Source organism: Bactrocera oleae, chromosome 6, assembly GCF_042242935.1.
Source record: "Bactrocera oleae isolate idBacOlea1 chromosome 6, idBacOlea1, whole genome shotgun sequence".
Classification (NCBI taxonomy): Eukaryota; Metazoa; Arthropoda; class Insecta; order Diptera; family Tephritidae; genus Bactrocera; species Bactrocera oleae.
Genome location: NC_091540.1, coordinates 13,884,421 through 13,901,051, shown reverse-complemented (window position 1 = coordinate 13,901,051; position 16,631 = coordinate 13,884,421). Strand labels below are relative to the sequence as shown.

Here is a 16,631-nt window from a genome sequence, read left to right as displayed (position 1 = left end):
ATTAATTAAATGTTAACAAATTGAAGTTTAAAAACTGAATTTAATTAACAAAACATGTAATATAATTCCAATTAATAAACGATCCAAACAGTACGAATTATGCATGTATGTACTTATACATTTGTATGTACATACATATATTATAATTAGTGTACATCTATGTTTAATTATGTATGAAAACAAAATCAATATTTCAGTTTTCCGTTTCCATCGTGACAGTAGTTTATCATGGTAACTTGACATTTTCACATCCGTCTATGTGTAAGCTTTTACTTTTACTTGAAAAAATATAAATTAATACATATGTGAACATAATTTTCATAAAATGGCAAAGAAGCCTACACCTGAAGATATTTTTTACGAACATTTAACCTTAGGATTAATGGGGACACTTGGTAAGTCTAAAGGAGCGATCGTTCATGTGCAAACATACATATATACATATTTATAATGCTATTTTGCATATTTAATGTTCAAATTAGCCAAGCTTCCGCGAGTTTGTAACGTAAACTGTGAACATCGTAAACCATGTGAAAAAACTCAGATTGTTAATTGGGAACAAAGAAATACTATATATTTGCCCGAGGATATGAAAAAGTTTTATTTGTCCACAGATGGATTTCTCTTACAATGGAGCTATCAGTATGCACGTAAGAATCTATTCTTTGATTTCATTATAAATTTATACTATCGTCCTTCATCAGCCAAGGATTTGCGCCGTGTAGGCTTTATTCATATTCCACATCTTCACCAAATAACTTTGTTACGTGACAACATTGAACCATTAATCAATTCGAGTGCAACTACTCCATCCGAAAGGACGCTTGCAGGCAACGAAACGGGTGTTGCTGATGATGTTGGGGCAGATATAAGTGGGAGTGTGGGGGCAAATGTCAGCGTTCCTATATTGGCAACATCGAGAAAAGATCGATGGGGTAACCCACTACCCAATATAACAACAAAGACAAAAATATTTGAAATTAATAATGTCAATGATGTTGCCAAAGTGTGTATGCTCTATGAGGCAAATTGTTCGACCAATCCAAAATTCTACCTATACGAATTAAATGCCATGAAGTGGATATTTCTTTCCGATACATTTAGCGAATACTTACGGATGGCCATTGCACATTTAGGATTACCATACTGGGAGCTTTGCTTCTCCAATATAGGCTTACCATCGTGGACAGAGGTATTCAAATAATTATTTGGAATACACACATTCTATATCACATTTTTATTTTATTCTTACAAAGCAATTGTTTATGTTGCTGGCACCACATTTATTGGAGGATTTTGAACCGCGACGCGATCGTCAAATTCATCCGTCCCCTGAACATCCATATAATATTATCGACACCTCTGTTTTTCGCATCAAACCAAAAAGTTCTCTGAAAAACGCTGCTTTAAGAAAAAATGTGTCTTGATTTCGTACGAAAAAACAAACATACATATATTTGACGAAATAAATATTTTTTACATCGTGTTCTAACAATGAAAGCAATTTTTTGTCTTCAATAAAAAAAAAACATAAACAAAAATATTTGCGTTGTTTTAATTAATAAAAGTCAATATTTTGACTTTCCAAGTCAGACAACATTTTATCACGAATTTGAGGTCTTGGATCTTCTTTTATTTCTGTAGAAATTGCACCGGCTTTTCCCAGCAGAAACTCTAATTCATCGAGCGTAAGTTTCTCACCTCGTAATTCCAATGGCCCAATATATTGTTTCTTTAATTGACCTTCGTTATAAATAAAAATTGTCGGCAAGTTCTTTTCAGGAAAGTTAGGTATACAAGTAGTTGCTATGGAACGTAAGAATTTCGTTTGCGGAAATTTTGCAGCCAACTGTTGCATGTGGTGATGAATAAGAGAGCAAAGGGGTACACCATTTGCATAAAGATGGATCACTACCCAAATGCCATCTCCCGCCTTTGTCACCTCGCTAACATAATCTTGTCCAGATATCTCCCGCACTGTTCCAAATTTAGCTTTCTCGGAAAATGCCCTCATTTCTGCTATCCGTCGCTGGCGGTATTGTTCCAGTATCTCTTCGTCTTCAGAATCTTCCAGTTCGTCTAACTCATCCAAAGACATTTCGCCAATTTGCTTTAAACAACCATTTTCTCCACTCTTTAAATCGGTTCGCCTGTTTATAGCATCGTCCACCATCTCTTGGATTTGCTCCTCTGTGATTTCAGCTTCTTTTTGCTTCGGCGGTAGAATGCCTTTTGCACGGAGCACATCATTCCATTCGGTATCCTCATTAGGGTCCTTTAGAGAGAAAAATGTTTTATGAACTACCTTCAGATTTTTTGACATGCCATGATCCAATAACTATTCTTGTCGTTGGCCCATGATGATCAATTGACAATTGGAATGTGTTATTTTTAGGACAGTTTCATGACCATATATGGATTGAATCAGGTCGTATACACGATCTGAATACTTACCTGCATATTTAAGTGACTAGTTTAAAAATTATTATTTTAATTAACAATTTGCAATTAATTTTATATACTTTAATGATTCATATATTTAATTCGATTGATAATATAAATCATACAAGATGCAAATGTATATAAGCAATTGTTCAAGCAATCTAAAGGAAAACTGACAAATTGACGTTTATCTTTTTCTTATGGTGATATCAGAGAATGTAAAATATGCTATTAGTGCTGCCAATTCACATTTCACTTCTTAGCAGGGAAATGTTCAGACAGAAAATGTAAAATATAATCTACATTCTCTGGTTCAGACAGGGAAACTTTCATTGCTTACCATTGACTAGTAAAACACGGTATTTTATTTCAAAAATTATTTATTACGTATCTTCAGATTTCAGTTTACAGCAAATGAAACGAAGTATCTTACTAAGGTGTAATTTTAAACACGCCTATAAATTACATTACAAAAATGTTTGATAAATGATTAGTTGTAAACTGAAACTCAAAACTACCCCTTGATTAAATTATTTAAATATTTTTCAGCAACACAAATAATGAAAGTATTACACCAAACATTCTACAAATTAAAAGATAAATTTTAAATAATTCATACCAATATTAAACAAAGGTAGTTTTTAAATTGAAATATGTTATTTAGGAATCAATTAATAGATATTATTCATAAGTTAAGTTTGAGAAAACTGGTGAGTAATATGGATAAGTAAGTTTTAAAATAGAATATACTTGTTTTGACAAAATAGAGTAATATTTTCTCCTATAAGGATAAATACTACTAGTCAAAAAATTTTTTAACTCGTCGTGGGGAACTTAGTACAAGGCTGTATTATCGATGTTTTACGTGCAGGCACCGTTTCCGGAGTAGGTATTGCTTCACCAGTTGCCACTTTATTGGCAAACACTTGCTTTACTCCACCACCTTTTTGCTTTGCCATTTGGTAATCACCAGAGTCGAAGAATTTTTGCTGTAAATTTGTATCATGATAATTTGTTTCGTTTTATTTGACTACAATATATCAATTATACGTACACCTTTCTGTAACCGCTTTTGAAGAAAAGCCGAATGACCCCCAGGGCCACGCAAACCAGATGGATACTTTGACTTTAATTTTTCTTCTTCTATTTTCTCTAGTTCTCGGGGATTGGCCTAACATAGAAAATTGTTTGTTTTGAAATACTAACTTTCAACTTTAACTTTTACTTCATAATGATTCTAAAATTTATACTTTATATACATACATACATATATAACAAAATAATCATACCTGATCTTGAGCATCAGGGACTTCTGGTGGTGTTGACGGTAGGCTGGAATCTTCCCCGGTGCTCATATCTTTAAATATATTTAAATTGCTTTTATATAAAAAAAAAATATGAAGCTCTACGGTTTAGAAAAAGCATATTAAAATTTAACATGAAATGAAGGTAGGTGGGTAGAAGGTACCTAATGTAACATATACACACATGTGTCTAATTATATTGAAATTTTCCTTTTAACAGGATATGAATACATGGGTATATTTATACACTAATGTTTGTACCTTTTTGAAGTCCCTGAAAACTACAATCTGTTCATTAAATAATTTTATTGGTGAAATTCTTATTTTATACCAGCCGATATTTCAATGTACTATGCAAAATTGGTACATAAGTCTGCACAAACAAGTTCAAGGGATATATGTTGGCCGTGTAGTTAAAAGCATTTAAATACCGTTGATAGTACATAATAATAATGCACCCTTCTTATTTGTTGAAGCGTAAAATAAAAATTGATTTTAAGTATATAGATCACGTGCTCCAAAAATTTTGCTGTTGGATACTTTAATTTTAACATCTCCAAAATGTGGCACAAGGACTACGGCTTTTATTAAGAAATTGCCAATGTGGTATCAAAATTAAAATGTAATATAAATCGTTTAAAATATATTACAACGTACCTGTAAAATTTATTAACTCTTTTCTCGTTTAATTTGTTACTTTTTCCTTTCTACTTCGATTAGTCTGCGATGGCTACTATGTGGTACTCCGCTAATTGATGTTTGCCAATTGCAAAAAAAAACCAATAACACAGCCGTTTATTTGCACTAAATGCAACGCAAAGTAAAGCGGTGAAAAGAGAAAAAGTAACGGTCTCGAGACTTATTTATATTTGGTCTACAGTTGTATAAACTCACTAACGTTCTTTTAACGAACTTAGTTTATGGGTTTTCTAACAATCTTAAATATTTTATGCAAACAAAAATTTCACGCTAATTTTCTTTCCTAAAATCGTTTTGGGCTGTTTTTACCCAGAGTTGTATTAAGAGTGTAGACTTATTTTAAAGTTGCCACTAAGGCAAGGCAATCTCATACTTCACAGATATTAGTTAATGATATTTTTAATGATAAAAATCCAAAGTAATGAAAAATTACTGTACTATGCAGTGATAATACCAACTGGTTGACATAATGATTATATGAAAAAAATAATACCACTGCATTATAAACAGGTGATAGTTTATTGTTTTTATACGGCATTTGGCAACACACACATATGTTAAGACTTAATTTTCGGTTGACATTTTATCGTAAAAATTTACCAAATTTTTGAAGAAGTTATTTTATATTGTTGGGATTAGAAAATAAAATAAAGATGAACTCGAAGGATAGAGAGATCTCAAAATCAAAATTCAAGTTCTTCATGAAGAATCCTAAAGGCATTGCTGGTAATAATTTTGTCATCTATACTCTACCAGAGTAACAGCTTGTTTAATGCATGGGAATATTTTTAGGTGGTGCCTGCGAACGTTCCTTGCGTCCCGAAGTAGAACGAGAATTAAGACCAGAGCAGACAACTGCCCAGCGTTGCAAAACGTTGTCAGAATTGCAATTGCAGAATATGAAATTAGAAGAGGTAAATAATTACAATAATTCAGTATTTAACGGGTTAATCATATTGTTATCTACAGGCTTCCATTAGGGAGTTATGGAATCTTACCAAGGACTTGATAATACCAAATAAACCAGCAGAATGTCGCCAAACAGCTTTAACTTTCTATAAAAGACTTATTCACAGTCAATATAAAAACTTGAATTTGTTGCGACAGCATTTTTTTCTGGTTATACAAAACCATGAAGTTGGGGAAGACCTAAAACATCGGTTAGAATTACTAGACACCTTAACTGATAATGGAAAAGACATACAAAATTTCGAAGAAGAGGTAAGTAATGTTACTTTATTTGTAACGGCGTTTTAAAATACTTTTGGATAGATTGGCAAATTTATGCTACAATGGATTCCAGCCATAACTGAGGCTCATTTACTTCGTGAGTTCTTAAGTATTTTGGGCAATATCATTAAGTTCAATGCTTCACTATTAGATAAGGATATAGTGGTTGGTATTATTCAGTACGTATATATTAGTATGTTTAGCTTTTTGGTAAACTGTATATATAATAATTTCCATTCCTTTAAGAAATGCCTGTAATTTGAGTTGTACAGTGGAAGAAGATGACATTGGTATTCAGTGTTTGACAATTCTTGAAATGGTTATGTGTTACACGATATTTCCAAGCGAACCTCTAAGGCAATGTGTTATTACATTGTGTCGTACAGTTAATTATTCACCATATTGTCAAGCGTCGTGGAAGGTGAGTTTTATCTTATAATTGAAAAGCCTTTTGAATATTATTTGGATTGTTGTTTACTTGTTATATTAGTTAGAGCGAAGCCGGCTTTTTTTTTGTTTGTTATATTTGGCAAAAATTAAAATATGTGGCTTATACCAATTGCAATCTTCCTTACCTAACTCTAAAGATAACTTATGAATTTCGAATATAAAGTTATGTTATTCAACTGCGTCATTGTATATATTGATTTAATTTTTATGATTTAATTTAATTCAAATAAAAGTAATAGCTAAATGCTCAATTTATATTGAAGTTAAAAATTTATAAATTTTGATGACAGTTTATCATATACCGATTTGTTCGGTTGAGCAGAAGCAATAACTAGTTTAGTATCTTTAATCTGTTCTCCTTCTTTTTTGATACTATTATCTGTGTTGTTGATCACATTTGGAACAACGGTGGAATTTTGATTATCTAGTTGAATTTTTGTAATTGCCTTTGTAGTAGGAAGAGTTGGTGGCGCTTTCATATATAAAATTTCGGCTTTTTCTGTATTTTCGAATAAATGAACCTCTTCCAATTTGTTCGACTGTTCAGTACATATCTCATTTACATCCCAACGACAGAAGCGCTTGTTTTTATCATAGTATGTTCCTTTTGGACAACGTCTAGTAAACATTCGTCCATTTATACATAAAAAGAATTTATCACATTCTTTCACATATGGCTGAAAACCTGCATTATTATTGCCAAAACTGTTACACATTTCAGTCGTCGCCAAATCAGTTGAGCTCACTGTAGGCGAAGTTTTACAAATGCCACTCAAATCTGGAAGACAGCTACTGACTTGTGCGCTATAATATTGTCCCCATGGGCATTGCTGTAGTACTGCTCTACCATCAGTGCACATATAATATGTTTCGCAGTCATCTGGATTGCTGATGATGGCATAAGCAGGTAGAAGACAACTACATTTGTGGTCGGCGCTTGTAGCTATTGGCTGACAGCTGGCATATTTCGTTGAAAAATATTGTTCCCTTGTACAATTTTGTATGATATATTTTCCATTCACACAACGGGAAAAGGCTTGACAGTTGTCATTGATGCGGCGTATGCTTTGGGATGTGCATTTATCTATTGCCTCCGTAGTTGAACATTCACCTATTTTACAACGTTTTTGCTTTGGATCGAAATAATAATTATCGGCACAGTTATATTCCTCTGCGTTACCGTTAATGCATAGGTAGAATTTATGGCAGTCTTCTTTACTTTCAACCACATTCCAGTTTGATTTCATTTTGCAAACATTATATTCTTTGCGGGTCTAGAAAATAAAAGAATAGATCTTTGTGTTTGTATTATTTCGAACTAATGCATATGGGCTATAAAACAAAAAGGAAATGTTAATTTATATAACTCACTAACATTTATTCTCTCTGGATCAACAAGATTTGCTGCACAAATTTGGTCTATCATTGCCAAAAGGCATGCGATTGCTTGTAACACTATAAAAATATATATATATGTATGTATAGTATACATATATAATAAAAAAAAATTATTAGCATTTTTAAACTTAATAAACAGCAAGTGTTGTGTTCGTTCACTTACATTTCATTACAATATTTAATTAACGACTTATGTATTTATTTTTTATAACGATGCCAAGTAGAGATTTGTAGTCGTTGAAAATATTTCACTGAGCCAACATGACGTGCCTACTGTTGGTTTTATTCCGAATGTGCAATGTTAATTATTAATAAATACTCATTTTATCAGCTCATTTCCTGAAAACAAGCAGTTACTTCCGTTCACTGAATTGTGTTCTGTGCGTCTAACAGCAATGCAATCATGCATAGTTATAGGTTGGGCTCAATTTCACAATGACTTATTACTCTACGCACATGGCACACACGCATATATCTATATATATTTAAATCTATGAATACATCAGGTGTTAGCATTCTTGTGTGCAGTTATCTGTGAATAATTATGTTGAATATTTCGGCTTTCGCGTTACGCTTTAGTATGCTCTTTAATATCTCCGCGCCACTTTTCAAATTCTAACTTGAAAACATAGTGCAATTATCTCATTTCTACATATGAGTTTTCGAGGCCAATTCAAATGATATCTAATGCTAATTACACTGAATATTTTCGATTTTTATTGTTGTTGCTTATGTATGCTTACAACTACTTGGAGTTATTTTCGTGAATCACTTTATATTTTAATATTAAAACAAATATTTTAATTTAGATAATGAAAAACCTATTAGGCACACAACTGGGATATCACTCTATGAAAATGATGTGCAACATTCTTAACGATCGCAGTCTTTACGGCGACCAACAGCTGTTACGTGGTGCAGTCTTTCATCTAAACATGAATATTTTTGGTTCAAATGTAGTTTTTCAAGTGTCCCCAATGTTTTATGCATCTACGGTGCTGACCTGCTTTCTCCATGTAAGTTCACGTTACAAACTCACTCCACATCTTAGTTTATGTTAAAATTTAAATTATGTCAAATTATATTGTATATTAATGTTTATTGCTTCTGCAGGCATTGGAAAGTCGCCAAGTAATCGTGACGTTCGAAGTAATTTTAAGTGTAAGACGTGTTATTAATTACTACAAATCGGAACTATCAGAGATAATTTGGGATTGTATATGTGATACAATGAACGCAATTCTAGATAATATTGAATATTACGGTTAGTATAGTTATTACATAGATAGGTGTGTACATTTTTATAAAAACTTGTATAAAATTGTGTCATTAACGATTTTTTTAGAGCAAGTCAACATCAATAGAGATCGGCTACACTATTTGCAAAAAAATTTTCATGAAAATATTGATTGCATTGAACAACTTTTATATGATGACACCACACCGATTCTTGCAAATATTAATCGCATCTACGACTTGATCGAACGGGTGTCAGAAAATCGTACCGAGGCATCTGTTCTCAAACTTATAGAGTATCGTTCGACAAAAGTAACCGCTACAAGACCGCAATGGCTGCAAGTGCTCAACGATTTTATCTGCCGTTTTTATAAAATGCCCAATACGAACGTGCGCTTAAAAGCAATACAATCCTTAGTGCGCATTATGGAATTAAACCGTTATAGCTATGAAGAAGAAATACTTGAACGCGTCGTCATTCCTAATTTTTCCAAAATTTCTAATGAGACAGATTTGCAAATTCGTGTGTCTGTTGCAAATGCATTGGTGGAATTTGCACGACACTGTGACACCAAACGCTGTGGCGAGCTATTGGATATATTGGAGAAGCTTGTTAATCGGCCATTTGAACAGCAAACAAACTCTGGCGATTTTATTATTAAGTGTGAGTCGGATATATTAGATGTCGTTACGGCAGTACATGGGCTAATTGAAATATTTGCTGTTAAATTACATCGCTTGCCTTCAACGCATGCCATTAAAATTTTTAACATATTGATAAGTCATTTAGAGCAACATTATGAACGTCCAAAAGTATTCGAAAATGGTCGAATTGTTCGTTTTAAGGTAATTATGCTGTGTTTCATCATAAATGGGTAAGTGTTGAGCTTAAACTATTTCCTGTAGATTTTCAAGTGGCTACTGCGTGCACGTGCAAATGCTTCTTATCATATAGGCTATCCAGATCCTGAAAATGGAGAGACCATAAAGTTCAGCGCATACTTGGGTATCGATTCCAGTTTACCGCCACAGACAAACCAACATTCACGACATCAATTACCATCACACGATTTATTAGCAGGGTCTCATTTTACAACCATTTCGATACGTAGGGCTTGCAAAACTATTATTAAATGCCTAGATTTAGAGCGTGGTGAGTTAAAGCATATACGTGTATTTATGTTATATTGAAGTATGCTTTACGTACTAACAAAATAAATATTATACCTTACTTTCATTTATCATCGTCTAGATTATGAAGTTTTACAATTAGTTATCAAAGAGCTACCAAAAGTGTTATGTAATAAAGCTCTTATTCAAGGAAATGACATCGAAGCATTAGCTGTTTCATTATTTCGCATTTTTCAAGACGTTAACAAAGCCCTACACCTTAGTTATGCACCGACTAGTGAGGAGGTGAATGCATTGTTTCTGCCTGCAATCGCTTCATTGGTGATTTATCATCATTGCATATCATCACACCAAATTAATACATTAATATTGGCGCTTTGTTCCGGCATATTCTCGGGCACAGCTAATGTCTGCATAAATACGTTAACAACAATGATACTTGAAATGCCCGATACATTGACGCGCACATTGGCAGATATATTGCTTCAAATGAGCAAAATGTCGGATACATCTATGGTTGCAATACCTGTGCTGGAATTTTTATCAAGTAATGTGTAACTGTATTAACTATGTCGTACTATAATTGTGAAATAATTCTTTTGCTCTCGGCTTACTGTTTTTAGTTTTGAGCCGAATGCCCAATCAATATTTTACTAACTTCATACCACGTCAATACATGTATGTATTTGCCATATCTTTGCCGTACACCAAACCGAATAGATATGACCACTATACGGTGTCACTGGCACACCATGTTATTGCTGGCTGGTTTCTGAAATGCAAGCTAGATATGCGCAAGAATTTTGTCACCTATATAATATCGGTACGTTTACGCAAGTGAATTTTAATTTTTAAATTAAATACAATAATCTTGTGAATTTCAGTCCATACAATCAAATGCTAGCATGTTATACGATGACATTGACAAGTTTAAGCACAGCATACAGCGCCAGGATCTGAATAGTTTGAATGAAGATTCATCGAATCGCAAGCGAAGCACAAGCTTGACAGAACGCGGTAGTCGTAATACAAATGTACGAAACGGTTCTGATATGCGACCGCCGATCAACGATAATTTAAAGAGCTTTCATGCAGAATTGGCGGAGACTTGCATAGATTTCTTGGCCCGTCATACTTTTTCGCCATGTTCGGCTTTACCTAAGCGGTAAGTTGAAATTAATTGTTGTATTATTTCGTAGGTTTAATAAGAAATTTTTTTGTCATTCAAATGTTTGAAAGCTTGCCTGCTGTGGAATATTTATTAAAAGACGGCTTGTCGCAGACATGGGTAGTTGGACATAACTTGGTAACAATTACAACTTCCGGCTGCCCTACTGCACCTATACGAAACGGACTATGCGATCGTTGTTCTCATATAGGAAAACAGCCAATCAGTAACAGTAGCTTGGTAGCAAGTAAAAGTGATTCGAGTAGTACGGCACCATTATCGCCGGAAACTAACAATACGCAGTCTTCAGCCACTCCATTGGCCACAGAACGTCGCTATACTAAAGCCAGTCTACAGTATAGTAGTGGAAATGAGTCTGCAGGTAGCACTGATCTCACTTCTTCTTCTTCATCTACCTCGGGTGCGGTTAGTTCAAACATTGCCCTGACTCAGCGACAAATATCAAATAGTTCGACCGCATCATTAGAGGCACTTTCACGTCGTGGTTCTAATCCAGAACCTACAGAGGGAGTCGCGGGCGCTGTCATTGGCAGCACTACTTCACTGCTGGGTGGCCATTCACTTTCCACAACGAGTATAAGTGCTTCTCCGACACAATTGCAGTCAGTGCAGCAGCAGCTTTGTATACGTTCATGTACTGGATGGGCAGAAATATTAATACGTCGACCCACAGGAAATATTTCGTGGATAACGCGCATACAGAATCCTATAGCAAACGATTGCTTTGGGCATGATTTGCCGTTCAGCAATATAGTTTCACTATTTTTACCAACATCTCATGGCGGTGTGTTTGGGCCCGACTTCGCGCAGTCGACCTTAATGCCAGAACCACAACCAGAAATCGGAAAATCAGTTGTTGGTGGTATTTCTAATGCTTCTACAATCAATACAAGTGCAGATAATGATGGTCCAGTACAGCCTATGGTAAGCGCACCCATAATGGCAGATGAACAAAAAACTTCGAGCGCCATCACAAAAGTTCGAGCTCTGCAACGTCAAGAAGAGATTTCATCATCAACCACTGTGCCCCCTTTGGGGTCTTCTCTGAGTACCGCTGCTATCGACATACCCAAACCATTAACAAGTAAACGTATTGGCGGAAAGGAGGCACTAGCCGATAGCGTAAGCGATGGTGAAGCAGATGATGATACGAGGCAGTTCGCTGATGCATTATCGCGCGCGCGCAATCCTGTGCGCCGTGTAAATTCAAGCCCCGAGATGAGTTCCAGTTGGAGACAGACTTTTTTGGCAGCAAAACCAGCGCCGCTGTCGGGGGAAACAGCCAAAATAAAATCTAGTAAATATTCTGCGAGCCTTCAAGGTCTTGAGGAGGCTCATAGTCAGCAACAGCAGCAACAAATACAATTGCAACAACAAAAGAAAAAAAGCGTACAATATACAAAGGATATGAGAGTTAGCTGTGAAGCGATACCAGAAGAAATTGCCGGCTCCACACCACCACAGGTGCAAGCTGCCGATACACTAGCAGTTGCAACTTCGGGAGTGACAGCAAGTGAGCTGCTTCCAACCTTTTCAGCCAGCTCCGTAGCAACAGCGGCACAAAATCCAATGACAAATAGTACAGCGATTATTGCATTGCCACCCAAGCAACATTCAGCTGATGATGTTAGTATTAGCGCTAGCATGCCAGTTACCTCGAGCTCGTCGCTGAAACTGAATGTGGATGTAGAAAAGATAATGACGAAGCCGCCACATTCTCCAGTGGCAGTACCGCCACCGCAATCACCACGTTTGGACAAACAGCCGCCCAACAGTGGTCAAAAGACCACCACGTTTACTACTAACACACCAACAAGTCATCAAGGACTTGCTAAATCAAGCAGCAGCGGTGGAGGCAATGCAAACCTCACAAGTGCTTCATCCTACCTGGGAGGAGGGCCAAATGATTACGGAAATAATAGTAATAATAATGGCGACATGATGAGAGTGCGCTCGAAAACCATTTCTGTAGTACGTGAAGTAAATGGGCGTTCTCGTCCAGCTGCGTCGAACTTCCGTAGCTTTAACAATACATCTAAACCATCAGTCAACGCGAAACTCTGTATGAATCCGAGTTTTTTGTTTATGCAACTTTACCATACAGGTCAATTGCAAGTTACAGATGTACCCATCAAAGTTCCACCAGAAGAAACTAATGTACTAACTGTACTTGACTTGGCACCACCTTTTGAGACACACAAGATAGGTGTACTCTATGTTGGACAAGGACAATGTAATAATGTAGTCGAAATTCTACGTAATTCGCATGGAAGTATGAGGTACGTGGAGTTCCTAAGTAATATCGGCACACTTGTCAGCCTAAAGGAGGCAGAACGAAACAACTTGTTTGTAAACTTAGACAGAGGTGGCGCGGATGGAAAGTTCACATACGTTTGGAAAGACGACATTGTACAGGTGAATTTCATTAAACAATGCTGCAACTATGTTACTAGATTGTGTGTATCTAATCGCATTTTTGTATTACTTAGGTAACGTTCCATGTCGCCACTTTAATGCCAACAAATTTGCAGAAAGATCCAAATTGCAACGAAAAGAAAAAACACATTGGTAACGATTTCGTTAAAATCGTTTATAATGAGAGTGGCGAAGAATATAATCTAAATACAATATCGGTATGTATAAATAACTGTAATAGCAATTTTTATTCTTTATTTTATACTTTCTTCCAGGGCCACTTTAACTATGCTTGCGTTATTGTGGAACCTTTAGAATTGAATAGTAACCGCGTTTATGTAAAAGCGCGACCTGAAATATCGAAATTTGTGTGCCATCCCGAACCAAAAATTGTTTCAGATCACAGTGCACCATTATTGGCTCGACAGCTTGCATTGCACGCGAACGTAAGCGCATACATGCATTTTAGCATAACAGTTATGTATTTTTTGTACTTATTAATATTCGACTTTTTTGCCAAATTATTTTCAGCTTGCTTCACAAGTATACCAAAGCCTGCAGAAAAAAAATCCATATGCTTCCAATTGGCTGGAACGTTTACGAATAATTAAAAGGTTGCGAACAAAGGTAATAAATAATATATACAGGTAATAACTAGTATGTAAAGTACATTTTTTTACAGTTAATTGAGCAACAAAATGATCAACATCAAACTGGAAGTTCTTCAGGTGCTGAAGCTGAAGAGCATACAAGCGAACATTTAAAGAAACACAACACGAATCGTGATTTTACTAAATACGCTTAAATTATTGAAGTCGAACTGAATAAATATACTCTTATAATAATCACATAGAACCTGCTTAGTGCATTTGAAAATTTAATCTTTTATTAGAATTCACTTACAAAGCAAAACTTTCTTAAGATACAAACGAAAATCATACATTAAATATTATATGCAATCGATTTAAAATACATATCACATCAGTATGAGTTAAAGCATGGTAGATATTTTTTGGCAATCATAGTCTGAGCCATCTAGTGAACTCTCTCCGTTCGCCAGTGACCGTCAAAGTATGAATTGACACCCATTAAATTAAAATCGAGCATTTGCGAACGTTGCTGTTGGCCCTAGGATGGTTATGGCTCTCTCATAAGTATGTGCTTTTGAGTCACATACCATATAGGTATGCAAGTGAACTTTATCGTACATATCTATGGCCCTTCACTATTATTGATTATGCGATGGATGTGGAAGTCAACCACTAAGAAGAATTATTGAAATCCTAGCTTTTACCGCGGCTTTGCTCGCATTGAATCACGTAAATAAATATCAAAGATTATTAACAAAAACAAATAACTAAATACATAGTATGATCATCTTCATGGTGGTGCTGGTAACCAGAAAAACGCAATTTTATCTGTTTAACGCTTTTGTTGCATTTTACTTTTGTTACATTTCGAAATTTTTCATTAAACAATCATATTTGCCAAAATAATTTTTTTCAATTTTCCAATTTATTTTACAAACAGATATGATGTGACAAAATAATTTTTCCACAAATGCGTAAAAATATATATTTTGTTTTCAATAATACATATCATATGTCCTTTCTAATACCATAAGACATACATTTTATGTTTGTGTACAAAATTTCATGATATAATACGTGGTTTCGGCAGTTCCGATCGTTCAGTTAACATGGCATGATACAAACCAGAGATAAAATACAAACGCGATTATTTGAAATTTCAGTGAAAAATGACATCTCATGGCGCCCCATTCAAGCAAATTTGTGGCAGCATTAACCATCATAAGGGTTGTATTTTTCAGCACGCCTTGCATTATTTAACTTAGAAATGCTTTTTTGGGACTTTAATTTTGAACCGAACCAAATCATTTTTTTTTTGAGTCGTTTCCGGTTCGATTTTCGCATTTTAAAATAAAAGCGGTTTGGTTCGTGGTTCACTTCAAGGCCAGCAAAAAGTGGCGGTTCGGTTTAAAACCGGTTTGCAGCTTTGATATAAATCGTTTAGTATTTGTAAGCTACTTGTTAATGCTCCCCAGCTCATCCCATGCATTAGCTGTTCAAGCTGACTAATACTAAAACTGTCATATCTATTATCCAGAAATGTCTTAGCCTTTTTATATAATTTGCAATAAGCAAACCTTAGTTGAATGAACCTAATATTAGTTGAAATCTTTAAACTTGGTGTATTGTGGTTAGATTCCTAAAATTAATGTTTTAGTTACATATCTTTTGCTAGCTTTCAGGAAATCTGTTATACTGATTACCCTCTATTCGATCGACACGAAAAATATTTGCGTTTGCTAATAATGTGTCGATATCTCTTTTAATTTATAAGGAAATTATGAAAGGACTGCAATTATCACTATATGTACATACTTACGCCAAAATGTTTGCTCTTCTAGTAATTATATAAAATTATAACTTTTTCAGTTTATTAACGCTTTTGTTTCCCATAGAAAGTTTCCCATTATTTATTTCTTCTTAATACAATGTCAGAGTAGAAGACATTTTAATATTTTCTTTTATATAATTGTAAATATTGATTTTTCACTAAAACCTTTCGATTTCACATTTAATGCTACAATTTCTCTCTAATTAGTTACACCATTTATTCATTGATATTACAACATTGCTAAAATCAGCATTTTATATGTTATATAATATTTTTTAGAACTCTTTTCACGCCTTCTTGTTAAATTCAAAATATATTCATGTTTTTAGTCATATATACATACATACATATAATATAATATGTAAACTACAATATTTATTTGTGAATAGGAAATGAAAGGCAAGTTTTTAATAAGTTGTAAAGTCGGGAAATGTTTTCAACTTACAACTTCACGTTGATTTGATTTGACTAGGTTTTTACTCATTCAATTAAGTGGTTACATGCGTTTCGTCAAGCAAAAAACGCCCTATTTTCAATGATTTTTTTTTCCAAATAAAAATTTAATATTTTATACAAACTTTTTATTATTCCAAAGATACATATTTGATAAAGATTTTGTGAAATTTTCAAAGAAAAATATTCAAAACTCGGTCATTACGTCATCATTGCTGGCAGTCCCTCGGAAAAAAGGTGCTTCCTCGTTGACAGCAGAACTT

At 34.5% G+C, this 16,631-nt stretch overlaps 5 protein-coding genes across 6 annotated transcripts; 2 read left to right on the top strand and 3 right to left on the bottom strand.

The window, feature by feature from the left end:
- Positions 1 to 215: 215 nt before the first annotated feature.
- LOC106621059 (tubulin polyglutamylase complex subunit 2) lies at positions 216 to 1,543 on the top strand. The gene is made up of 4 exons (XM_014239751.3): positions 216 to 395; positions 483 to 650; positions 705 to 1,192; positions 1,257 to 1,543. Exons 1-4 carry the CDS (start codon positions 326 to 328, stop codon positions 1,425 to 1,427), a joined length of 897 nt encoding a protein of 298 aa, XP_014095226.2. The 5' UTR covers positions 216 to 325; the 3' UTR covers positions 1,428 to 1,543.
- On the bottom strand, positions 1,424 to 2,618 carry viaf (viral IAP-associated factor). The gene is made up of 2 exons (XM_014239752.3): positions 2,455 to 2,618; positions 1,424 to 2,275 (listed from the first exon to the last, which is right to left on the bottom strand). Exons 1-2 carry the CDS (start codon positions 2,458 to 2,460, stop codon positions 1,559 to 1,561), a joined length of 723 nt encoding a protein of 240 aa, XP_014095227.2. The 5' UTR covers positions 2,461 to 2,618; the 3' UTR covers positions 1,424 to 1,558.
- A 186-nt stretch (positions 2,619 to 2,804) lies between these two features.
- Positions 2,805 to 4,760, bottom strand: endos (endosulfine alpha). 2 transcript variants are annotated; one of them, XM_014239756.3, is made up of 4 exons: positions 4,404 to 4,760; positions 3,732 to 3,819; positions 3,497 to 3,613; positions 2,805 to 3,431 (listed from the first exon to the last, which is right to left on the bottom strand). In XM_014239756.3, exons 2-4 carry the CDS (start codon positions 3,795 to 3,797, stop codon positions 3,258 to 3,260), a joined length of 357 nt encoding a protein of 118 aa, XP_014095231.1. In that variant the 5' UTR covers positions 3,798 to 3,819; positions 4,404 to 4,760; the 3' UTR covers positions 2,805 to 3,257. The 2 variants fall into 2 exon arrangements, with proteins under 2 accessions (XP_014095231.1, XP_014095233.1); XM_014239758.3 differs by having other exon boundaries at positions 3,732 to 3,799; positions 4,404 to 4,758.
- Positions 4,761 to 5,009: 249 nt separating this feature from the next.
- On the top strand, positions 5,010 to 14,349 carry gig (TSC complex subunit tuberin). Its single transcript, XM_036360695.2, has 17 exons — positions 5,010 to 5,171; positions 5,238 to 5,359; positions 5,415 to 5,666; positions 5,718 to 5,854; positions 5,922 to 6,096; positions 8,333 to 8,539; positions 8,637 to 8,787; positions 8,869 to 9,605; positions 9,666 to 9,912; positions 10,012 to 10,437; positions 10,514 to 10,713; positions 10,775 to 11,055; positions 11,130 to 13,494; positions 13,569 to 13,712; positions 13,770 to 13,940; positions 14,026 to 14,121; positions 14,177 to 14,349. Exons 1-17 carry the CDS (start codon positions 5,099 to 5,101, stop codon positions 14,297 to 14,299), a joined length of 5,907 nt encoding a protein of 1,968 aa, XP_036216588.2. The 5' UTR covers positions 5,010 to 5,098; the 3' UTR covers positions 14,300 to 14,349.
- Positions 5,654 to 7,842, bottom strand: LOC118680552 (peritrophin-48). Its single transcript, XM_036360701.2, has 3 exons — positions 7,687 to 7,842; positions 7,501 to 7,580; positions 5,654 to 7,399 (listed from the first exon to the last, which is right to left on the bottom strand). Exons 1-3 carry the CDS (start codon positions 7,691 to 7,693, stop codon positions 6,389 to 6,391), a joined length of 1,098 nt encoding a protein of 365 aa, XP_036216594.2. The 5' UTR covers positions 7,694 to 7,842; the 3' UTR covers positions 5,654 to 6,388.
- Positions 14,350 to 16,631: the final 2,282 nt, after the last annotated feature.